At 35.7% G+C, this 12,049-nt stretch overlaps 1 protein-coding gene across 1 annotated transcript; it reads right to left on the bottom strand.

Moving 5' to 3' along the window:
• Nucleotides 1-4,858: 4,858 nt before the first annotated feature.
• Nucleotides 4,859-11,821, bottom strand: LOC149544241 (BAHD acyltransferase DCR-like). Its single transcript, XM_089795936.1, has 3 exons — nucleotides 11,382-11,821; nucleotides 10,551-11,244; nucleotides 4,859-5,031 (listed from the first exon to the last, which is right to left on the bottom strand). Exons 1-3 carry the CDS (start codon nucleotides 11,796-11,798, stop codon nucleotides 4,859-4,861), a joined length of 1,284 nt encoding a protein of 427 aa, XP_089652062.1. The 5' UTR covers nucleotides 11,799-11,821.
• Between the last annotated feature and the right edge of the window lie 228 nt (nucleotides 11,822-12,049).

The raw sequence follows: 12,049 nt of genomic DNA, 5'->3' as shown, positions 1-12,049 counted from the left end.
AAACTCTATACTTATGTTCTATAATATAAAAAGATTGTGAAAACATTTTTAAATGTTATTTTAAATTTTAGATTGGAAAGAATGTCATGGCTTGTATGGTTTTTTTACTATTGAAGAGTAAATTCATAATTTGATGAAGAAAACATGATTTAAATTTATTGGACATTTAATTTTAAAAAATATGAGATAATAATTATTTTAAAGATTTAATATGTTTGTAGATATGAAATATGTGTTTTTTTCTTTTTGGTGAATATAAAAACATGTGTAAAGTTTTTTCAAAGTATTGAAACCCTAAGATGAATTATTCTTTCTTATTTTTGGAATCAAATTTCACAAAGAATCTTAAAAATAATTCTAGACACAAATAAAAAATGCACACCATTGTAATCTATAAAGATTTTATTTTTATTTTATAATATAAAAATGTTGTAAAACTACAACAAAATAGTGTGATTAAAATAACTACAGAATTTTTCTGAGATCTAGGATATGACCGAACAAAGGATGGTTTGAATGGAAGAACACATGGTAACTGCACATCCCTACATAAGATTAATGTTTGTCTTCAATAAATATTAGAATTATTAGAGAATATTTGATTAAACAAACAAATATAAACAAATAATGATTTTGAATATTTGATCAAACAACAAATATAAACAAATAATGATTTACATTTTTTTTTAAAAAAATAATATACACTACTTGTTGCACTTTTTGAAGGTTTTTTGATGAGACTTAAACCCTCTCCACTAAAATATAATAATAAGTAATTAAAATAATTTTGAATAAATAATAATAATTTTTTATTATTTTATCAGGTGTACAATTATTCAAATAAAGATACAATAGTAAAATTCAATAATAAAATATATTATTATAATAAAAATAGAAATAGTATTTAGTTTTAAACAAATTTAAATTCTTTTTAAATCATACTTTTAAATTTTATGAAATGAGTATTAGAAAATATTATTCAAAAAACATTTTATAACACTTAGAATTCAAAATTCAAAATATAAAACTAAAAATATATTGCTTATTCAACAAGGTTATTAATAATACTTTAAAATATTTATAAGCATATTCGCTCATTCAAGTTAAAAAATAATACAAGTATTACGTGATGGTAATGTGATTAAATTTTTTTATAAATATTACCTCATATTTAATAGAAACTAATTTGAGGATTTGACACTCTATCCCATCACTATGAACCATTTAAAAGATGGCAGAGAGCTGACCAAGGGCAGGAGTTGGCATGGCTATCGAAGGTGCAAATAAGTTGCACTATAGCCAGTGCCAAACTTCTCCCAATATGCCGACTCTAATACTTCCACCAAGTTTGGTGGTGAATACCAAATTGTATATTGTAAAAGGTAGAGGAGAATAAATAATGATTGGGTCTGATTACACACATGGACAAAAGAGTTGCCCAAACACATTGTTAGTTGTAAACATGTACTTTGCCTACAAAGAAAATGTCATGTCACCAAATCTAACTATACTCAGGAGAAAAATTCATGGGCAGATTTATAGAATAGTTATAAGGCAAAAAATATATACTTCATGCTTACCATAAGCATGAATTAATCCATGGCTCCAAAATTTTCACAACATATCATCTCAAGTAAAATATTTCATTTTACTTTGTAATTAATGTCCATAATATATAAGCACTCGAAATTAAAAAAAATTCTCATATTTTTAATCTATAAAAATGGCAGAACATAATGAATTGGATGGCTACTCATGCCTAAAGAGAAACATACACCCATGATCGAACCAATAGGAAAGGTTTCCTAAAATGGGAGTTGAATGAAACAACCAAATCTATAATGTTTGAAGTTTTTAGTCCAAGAATAAGAGAAATGATCTAGTAATCATTTAGGCTAAATCTGAACAAAAAAATGGTAATTGATGATCATGGTGATTTGTTTTAGCATATTTGTGTAGGTATCGGGTTTTTTTTTTATGTAATTGGGGAGAAAAATAATGGTTAACATTGTGGCGCTGGTACATGGATGACAACTGACTTGTTTCTCCTATGTCAAGTCCTCATGTTGCCCTTCTCTAAAACATTTTTTTATATTATGTACACCAAGGCTAAGGCCTACTTTTGATGAGTGGTCATATCTGTAAGCTAATCTCATTTAAAATGGTTTTTTCATTATAAGTTCTATAAGTACATATTTAGACAAAGAATTTAAAATGAATAAGAATTTTTCTGCTGAAAATTTTATTATAATATACTTTATAAATCTCTCACTTGAAAAACAACTACATTATATACCATTATACTTTCATCAAATTAAATAATATAGATAATATTCATCATCATTGGATTTTTATTTTTTTTTAAATTAAAATAAGTTGATGATATTTTTAAATATAATTTCATTTTTAAAAAGATTATGAAGAAAATATCCACTTTAATAAATTTAAAAATACATATAATGATACGAAATAAAAACTATTAACTACATAAAATAAATAAATATACAATAGAATTATTAAAATAGTCATTATTTTTCATTCTTGTAAACAAATAAATAGGCTTAGATGACCATTTTTTTCCATCCTAAACGTTTATATTGGTTCTTTATCATTTGTCAAATTTTAAATGTAAATATAAATTAACTTCATTTATATGTAAAAAATCAATACTAAATTAGTAGTAATGAAGTTTTTTATTAATGTTTCCATTGGATCATTTGTATCTCATAAATAAATAATAAGAATAGATATATAAGTATATAAAGACATATATATTAGTCTCTATATACTTATATATTAATTTAAGTAAACATAGAGAGGAGTGCAATGGAGATGGAGTGGATGAGAGAGGAGGGAGGGAATGACATAAATATATAGAGATGGATAAAAAGAGATAACAAAAGATAAAGATAGAAAGATGTAGTTAGAGATGGAGGGAAAGAAAGAGGTAGATAGTGGTAAATAGTTATAAAGAGGAAGATAGATTTAGATAAGTAATTAGAAAGAAACCTAGAGTTATTCACAATGAGTAATGTCATTTTCTGCTAGGATTGCTAGTATATAACAATATTAATTATTGTTAATTTTGCGCTATAAAACTAGGTATCCATTGATCTTAATTGTGAAGGTCATTCATCTCAAATAAACTATCCCTTCGACATAAAAAAATTGAAATTCCATCTAATATGATGGAACACATGTTTGATGCAATTTTTTTATTATTAGTTCTTGCCAATGGCAGGATACTATTGGAATCCTTCAGTTCTATATTTTAATTATTTCAGTGAATTAGTTTATAATCTTAAAACTTTCAAATAAAGTTTATATAGTTGTATTGAATTTTTTATTTTAATGATTATTAAAATTGCTATTTCTTTCTCTTAGTATTGGTTAATATTGAAAAAGGCAATGAAAAAAATCATATGTTTATTTTTAAAACACCAAATACATCACCATGGTATGGAGAACATTGATTATAATCATTATTATTATTAAAATATCATGCCTCATTTGTAGCCATCGCATACCATGCTCACTCCTTTCTCTCCTTTTTTTTGTATCGTCAATCCTTTTCAATCCTTAAATTGTCCACATTGCTTTTTTTTAAAAAATCGGTTAGTAAATGTCAAAAGTTCTTATAAAATTCAATTTTTTAAAAAAAATATTTTGTATTAAGTATAAGGAGATAAAAAATACAACAAAACCATATAGCATCCGATAAATTGAGGACATACCTCACACCAAAAAAGATGGATTACATATACATCAAGAGAAGGAGGATGAGCAAAAGAAAAACATCAGTGGAGCACATCTTCAATAGTGTCAAACCATGCTGTCCACCCCATCGGACCTTCCATCCAAACCAAGTTCTTGTAATATTGGATTTGCTTCAGAATGTTGATCATTTTTCCATTAGATCTATGAGCGGGCCTCTTGATTTCTTTGTTGATGAGATTGAGAGTTTGATTAAACATGTGGATAGTGTCCAAGTGCAGCCTCCAAAAGTACCCATCCTTTACCTCATGAGGAAAAAAGGTGGCATATCCATCTTTTTTAAGTAGCCTTTTGAACTTTGCCTTGTTGGTTTTCAAATTTTAGTTTTACCATTTATTTTTATTTCGTAAAAAAATTAATTAATAATTTATATTAAAAATATTAAAATGATATATTTTAAAAACTAATATATTTCAAATATAAACATTATGATATGATCGTTTTGTTTCCTACTTACATCATTACAATAATTATTTTCATTATAATTACATTTAGATATATATATTAACAAAAAAATTAAATAAATAATTTGTATGACAATTAATAATTTATTTTATAAAATAAATCGTAATAAGTAGAATTTATATTAATCTATATAGATATAATTTAGAGATCTATATAATATTTACATATATAACTTTAACATCTATTATTAAACATAATTTATTTGTATTTGGTAGTTATAACATTCTTTTGAAACTATATGTGTCATATTCTTCGCAGCTCAACATTAATGTCTAAATGCTTATTGCCTAACTTACGATAAAGATTTCATTTATATTATCCCAATAATTGTAAACTCGCCTTGCTAATTCATTTGAACAAAAAAATTCCAAAATTACTAACTTCCACAACAACATTTATTATACACCTTCATAAGCATTAAATGACTGATAATTTGAAAACAAAAATGTACATCAATTAATACATATATACGTGACTCATTATACACCTTCATAAGCAGGAACTTGACCCTTGCCTCCCTTGTTTATATGCGCTAGCATCTAAATAGATTTAGCATATTCCAATCTTGTAATGAACGGATCCTTAGAACATGCATTCAAAATAAGCTCATTACATAGCATTACATCATGGATTGAATGACCGGCAGGCTAATAAATTCGGGGTCACTTTCCAAGACAGCCATGACAGAGGGAGGAAGGCAAAGCTCTAATTCAACGCTTCCTCCGCCCTCTCGACCGGGATTAACAGTCACCTTTCCATCGAAGAGACTTGCCGGTCCGCTCCTAAACGCCACTGGTCATCCCCACCCAAATGTGAAAAATCAAACTATTGCAATCACTGATTATTAATCTCCTATCATAAATGATTATTAAACTGCTGAAAATAAATTCCCAGCTAATATCGAAAAATAACACAACTGCAACTTCACTTATAAAATACGAAAAGAAATGCGCAACACAATGAACACAATATTTTTGGACAAATTGTCCCTAGAAAAACCCCTAAGGGAAAACCAGTTCTACAGATGAGGAATTATATTAAACTTCAGCAAATCAAGAGATACAAAATTCCTTGCCTCTCACTGGCAGAACTCCGACAACCTCCTAATTTCTCCCGCTGATATTCCTCACTGCTATCCCTGTGCTAACACTACGCCCTTGCTAACACTGCAAGACTGTTTGCTAACACTGTAAACCGCTTCTCTAAAACGTTTCTTCCTGTCCAAATGACCCAATGACCCCTTTCTATACTACTCCTATTGGTAAACCAACGACCGAGATTAAATCTAACCAACGGCTGAGATTAAGACAACTCGACAGCCAATAATAGAATTGGTTGCGAAGTGTCCAAAAGGAATCACTAAAATTAGTAAATAATAACCATTTACTAATTTTTGGCAAGTGGACAAACAACTGTCCAAACCACCCATAAATACAACCGCTATTCATAGATAAGGACGAACAGCTGTCCAAGCTACCCATAAATAGTGTTGCTATTTCTGGGTCAGAAATAACAGCTGTCCAACTAACAATAATTAACACTCCCTCTTAGCGAGGAAGCTATTCTGCATGACACCCATCTTATCTCTAAAAAAGATAAATTTGGCCTTTCCCAAAGCCTTCGTCAGAATGTCTGCTACCTGCTCATCTGTAGGTATGTATTGTAGTCGAACAACTCCCCTTTGTACACAATCTCTGATGAAGTGATATCTGAAATCTATATGCTTAGACCTATCATGAAACACTGGATTCTCAGACAACTTGATGCAACTCTGATTGTCACAATGTATCACAGTAGTCTCAACCTTCTGACCAAACAAGGCTACTAACAACTTTCAAAGCCATATAGCTTCACATGTCGCCATGCTAGCTGCTATGTATTCTGCTTCTGCTGAACTTAGAGCCACAGACTTCTGCTTCCTACTGAACCAAGATACAACTCCTGATCCCAAGCTGAAACAACACCCTGAAGTGCTCCTTTTGTCTGTTGTACTTCCTGCCCAATCTGCGTCAGTATAGCCTATCAACCTGATACCTTCACCTCGAACATATCTGATCCAATACTCGACTGTACCACACAAGTAACATAGCACATGCTTAGCCGCTATCCAATGCATTCTCTTTGGTTCAACCATGAACTGACTAAGAGAGTTTACTACAAATGCTATATCTGGTCTAGTGTTGACCAAATACATAAGCGAACCAATCAACTGTCTATATAAAGTGGGATCTACATCTTTCTCCTTAGATGTATCTACCTTCCTCCAATTCGTGATCATGGGTGTAGACATGGATTTGCAATCCTCCATCCTGAATTTCTTCAAGATTTCAATGCAATATTTCCCTTGACCAAGGAAAATCTTCCCATCTATCTGCCACACTTCCATGCCTAGAAAGTAGTGCATAAGTCCTAAATCCTTCATCTCGAACTCTTCTGCAAGGTTCCTCTTGCAATCCACTATGAGCCCTAGTGAACCTGTAAGAAATAGGTCGTCCACATAAAGAACAAGAATGAGAATCTCACCCCTAACCATCAAGTAGTAGAGGTTAGCATCTACTTCACTCTTCACAAAGCCCATTTTCTGCAAGTATGTATCAATGCGCTCATACCACGCTCTAGGAGCCTGCTTGAGTCCGTACAATGCTTTCTTCAATCTGCACACGTGGGTCTCTTTGCTGTGTGCTACAAAGCCTTCTGGTTGTTCTATGTATACCTCCTCCTTCAACTCACCATTGAGGAATGTTGTCTTGACATCCATTTGATGGATCTGCCATCCCATCTATGCTGCAAGTGAGATTACAGCTCGTATAGAAGTATACCTGGCAACTGGAGCAAATGTCTCCTCATAGTCTATTCCCTCCTTCTGAGAGAACCCCTTTGCCACAAACCTAGCCTTGTATTTCTCAATGCTACCATCTGCACCGTGCTTTATCTTATAGATCCAGCGTGATCCAACTACAACCCTATCTGTTGGTCTAGTTACTACCTCCCACACATCATTCTCCATTATTGAAGAATATTCCTCAACCATAGCATCTCGCCATACCTGATGTTCTGCAGCTTCCTGATAGCTAGAAGGCTCACTATCTACCAACTGACTAACTAATGCCACATAGTCATTGAACTTGGCTGGTTGTCTTCGCTGTCTAGTACTCTTCCTAGGAGCTCCCACAAACTCCTGAGTATCCCTTTGTGTATCTGGAACTAGATGGTTCCCGCTGCCAACTGTAGAGGATGAAATGTCAATCTCTAAGTCTTCTAGATGCATTTCCTATTGCACCCATTGCTCCATACTCTGTGAATCTTCATTAACTGAGTCTACACTCGTACTGGTAACTGTACTTGAGCTTTGATGCCCTTGACTTGGTCTTGGAGCTTCTGTTGGCTGCTCACTCTGATCATCTACTGGCAAATCTCTAGATCTCTTGAATGCCTTGTCCTCCATGAACTTGACATCCCATCTGACAATAACTCTTTTAGTCCCTGGAATGAAAATCCTGTATGCCCTTGAGGTCTCACTGTACCCAAAAAAGTACCCCCTCTCTGCAGTCTGATCTAACTTTGTACGTGTATCTCCAAGAATATGACAATATGCCAAACTCCCGAATATCCTGAAGTGACTAACATCTAGCTTCTTCCCTGTGAAAGCCTCCTCTGGTGTCATCTTCCCTAGCACCTTGTGTGGAACTCTATTCTGAATGTAGACTGCTGTATTACACGCCTTTGCCCATAAGTAACGGGGCATGTCCTGGTCATGTAGCATAGCTCTTGCTGTGGATTGTAAGGAACAATCCATTCTCTCTTGATTCCTTCTCTGGTGCAGAACTCCTAGAAGACATTTCCTTTGTACTTGCCTCCATTGTCTGACCGAAGAACCTTTATCTTCTTTCCTGTCGAGTTCTCCACAAGAGCCTTGAACTCTTGGAATCAACTGAAAACCTCATCTTTAGTCTTCAAGAAGTATATCCAGGTCTTTCTAGAGAAGTCATCAATAAAAGTAACATAGTAATCATATCCTCTGAGAGATTTCGTTGACATTGGTCCACAAACATCTGAATGTACTAGATCAAGAACACCCTTAGATCTGGTGTCACTCCTTGGAAAAGATGCTTTCACAAACTTCCCCAACACACATCCCTTACATACATCGTCATGCTCTGTGCTCACCTCTGGAACACCTGTCACGGTCTCACGAAGCAATTTAAGTGCTCCATGATGAATATGGCCCAACCTCCTATGCCATAGCTCTCCAAGATCTCTAGGATTATTGTTGCTCATAAGTGCCTTAGGAGTATCAAACTGCAATCTATAAAGGCGACCACTCCTAACTCCAATAGTTATGGGTGATTTCCAATCCTTGTGCTTAATCAACACATGTGTCCCTCTAAAGGGTACATTATACCCCCTATCCTGAAGAACAGATACAGAAATCAAATTCATACCTAAGCCTGGCACATATAACACATCATGAAGAGGAATTATCTTTCCATTCTCCCTCTGAAACTGAACAGTCCCTTTCCCAACAGGGTTGAGTTTGGACAAGTTTGCCATAGAAATCTGGATGTTGGTGTCCTCCTCCTTGTAACTAGAGAAGTACTCTCTAACTCCTGTCATATGAAATGACACCCCACTATCTATATACCAAACACACTGTGAGGTTGAGCTAACCATACAAGCTATGAGTGCAAACTCATCTTCCATTCTGCTGGAGAGTTCTTCTGCACTTGCTGAAGCTGCCACCTGCTTCTTACCCTTTTTTCTCTCTGGGCAATCACTGACATAGTGGCCAAACTCATGACATCCAAAGCACTTGACCTTAGAAAGGTCCTTCTTCTTCTTTTCACTTTGTGAATTTGATCCTTTGCTAAATCCCTTCTTTGCTTTCCCTTTACCCGCTAGGGCAACGTTCTCTTGTTCCACCTCATTTTTCTGACTCTTGTTGGCCCCATTGACAAGACTTAGTCTAAACTCCTACTGAGTGAAATCAGTCCATAGTCGATCCCAACTCGGTAAAGTATCTCGTCCACTGACAACTTGAACAAAGACACTCCATTGTTTAGTAAACCCATTTAGGGCTATTCTCACTAGCTCATCATCACTAGGGCTATCTCCAACAGCTGCTAACTCATCCTTGACAAGTCTGAGCCTGGTGAGGTAACTTGTGACGTCTTCTCCCTGATTCATCCGGGTATTCTTTAGCTTCTCTCTGAGAATCAACTTCCTGTTAGTGGTAGCATTCTGGTACAGATTTAGAATGGCATCCCACATCTTCTTTGCTGTATCTAGCTCCGAGATATGTGGAACAATATGATCCTTGACACCATCAAGGATAATCTTCCTCGCTTTGGCATCGTCCTTCCTATATGCTGCAAGCTGTGTTGCATCCGTTGGTACAGGTACACCACTGGTAGCATAATCCTTGATACCATTCTCTTCGAACAATAAAGAAATTCTAGCCTTCCAGACACCAAAATTTGAGGCACCATCCAATCTATCCTGATCTCTCAAACCAGCTGAAGCCATCTCAAGGGTTTAAAGCAATAATAAATCTAAAGAGATCAAAATTTCTTTCCTAGTGCAAAACTCTTCTACCCTTAACAATGCTCTGATACCATGTGAAAAATCAAACTATTGCAGTCATTGATTATTAATCTCCTATCATAAATGATTATTAAACTGCTGAAAATAAATTCTCAGCTAATATCGAAAAATAACACAACTGCAACTTCACTTATAAAATACGGAAAGAAATGCGCAACACAATGAACACAATATTTTTGGACAAATTGTCTTTGGAAAAACCCCTAAGGGAAAACCAGTTCTACAGATGAGGAATTATTTTAAACTTCAGCAAATCAAGAGATACAAAATTTCTTGCCTCTCACTGGCAGAACTCCGACAACCTCCTAATTTCTCCCGCTGATATTCCTCACTGCTATCCCTGCGCTAACATTGCGCCCTTGCTAACACTGCAAACCGCTTCTCCAAAACGTTTCTTCCTGTCCAAATGACCCAATGACCCCTTTCTATACTACTCCTGTTGGTAAACCAACGACCGAGATTAAATCTAACCAATGGCTGAGATTAAGAAAACTCGACAACCAATAATAGAATTGGTTGCAAAGTGTTCAAAAGGAATCACTAAAATTAGTAAATAATAACCATTTACTAATTTTTGGCAAGTGGACAAACAGCTGTCCAAACCACTCATAAATACAACCGCTATTCATAGATAAGGACGAACAGCTGTCCAAGCTACCCATAAATAGTGCTGCTATTTCCGGGTCAGAAATAACAGCTGTCCAACTAACAATAATTAACACCAAAATCAGTCTTATAGAACTCAAACTGCGTGGAACCTGCAATCAGCAAACAATTATTTTCCAACACGAGCGGCTTCATACGCCACTTATCAATCCTTTCCCTAATCACCTCGTTCGTATGACCTGCAATAATGCCCTTCAACAAGCCAGCGGAGAACGAAAGAGGCAAACTGAGAAGCTCCCCACACGTGGCGGTCGTCCGTATATTCTGAAAAACATTGCCAAAGTAAGAGTTGGGAAGCGGAGGAACAAGCCGCACCCGACAGTTGACAGATACATGACATTTCGTCGGCTCGTGTAGGCCCAATCGACGGGCCCGAGTGACTGCCCGCCACACGTGTGCACACAGCGCTTGGAAAGAAGATATGTGAAGCGATGAATCCTGGTTAGCCCGCTCTTTTAGGCGGCTGGTCATGTGGGCGCTGAAATGGAACATCTTTACCCGCAGTGGAGGCCGTTGGACGTGCCCGCCGGGAATAAGGGCCAGTGTAAATGCATTTAGAAACCCGCCAGTGCGTAGCAAACAACGGTCGAAGACTGGGTTAACGGAAATTTCGTTCCCATTTGCATTTCTTCTGGAGAGATGAGACCACGATTTCAAGAAATCCATGACGGCAGTCCCATCGGCTACGGCGTGGTTTATCGCGAAACATACCGCAACGCCATCTTTCAGCCGTGTTACCTGCAAATTCCATATCAACCATTAAATACGGAAATCCTAACACCTTTCAAAAAAATGCAAGCATTTTCATCACATTCCTAATTTGCACTAAATTCTTACCATTCCTACCGGAAAATATAAATATTTTAACAGTTTACCTGGATTCCGAGCAAGGGGAGGCGATGGCCTTCAAAATTGACGGCCCCGTTGAGGGGGAACAGTTGTTCCCCAGCCGCCGTAACTTCTGGTATGATAAGATCTGCAATGCTGAGCTCTTCTGCCGTGGCTTCGATGAAATCTACGCCAGAATCGTTGCAGAAGATGTAAATCTCGCCATCCACAGGATTTGTTGTTAGCCGACCGGCCAAAGGATAAAATTTTACCAGTATTTGAGACAGGGTTTGAGCAAGACGCTCTAGTTGAGAGGAGAAGAGGTCCGCAGGGGTTTGGTAGAGGAGGGCTTTTTGAATGTATTCGGCGAACAGCGTTTGTAAATCGAAGCGGTACAACTTAATGTGTTGAGATTGGGATGGAGCGGCGGGAAATACAGTGCGCTTTTTGTCAACATGAACCATTTCGCTCTCACTTGGTCAGAACGCAGAAATGAGATGAAATAGAGGCAATCTAACATGTCTTTAATAAACGGCCGACGCATCTATTATTCAGTTGCAGCAATCATAACATATTTAATTGAAGTCAGTGCTGCATTTACAAGTATTTGCTTTGTCCGATGGAGATGACATGTGCTTGGAAATGAGAGGGCCCGGGCGAAGCAAAACAGAACGTGCAAGTAACGTTGTAAGCGTACATTGTCATCTACATTGCT

The sequence above is a fragment of the Cupressus sempervirens genome, chromosome 8, assembly GCF_028749045.1.
Source record: "Cupressus sempervirens isolate cs-2001-9-10 chromosome 8, ASM2874904v1, whole genome shotgun sequence".
NCBI classification, from domain to species: Eukaryota; Viridiplantae; Streptophyta; class Pinopsida; order Cupressales; family Cupressaceae; genus Cupressus; species Cupressus sempervirens.
Note: the sequence above shows the minus strand (reverse complement) of the source record. Positions and strands in the feature narration are given on the sequence as shown.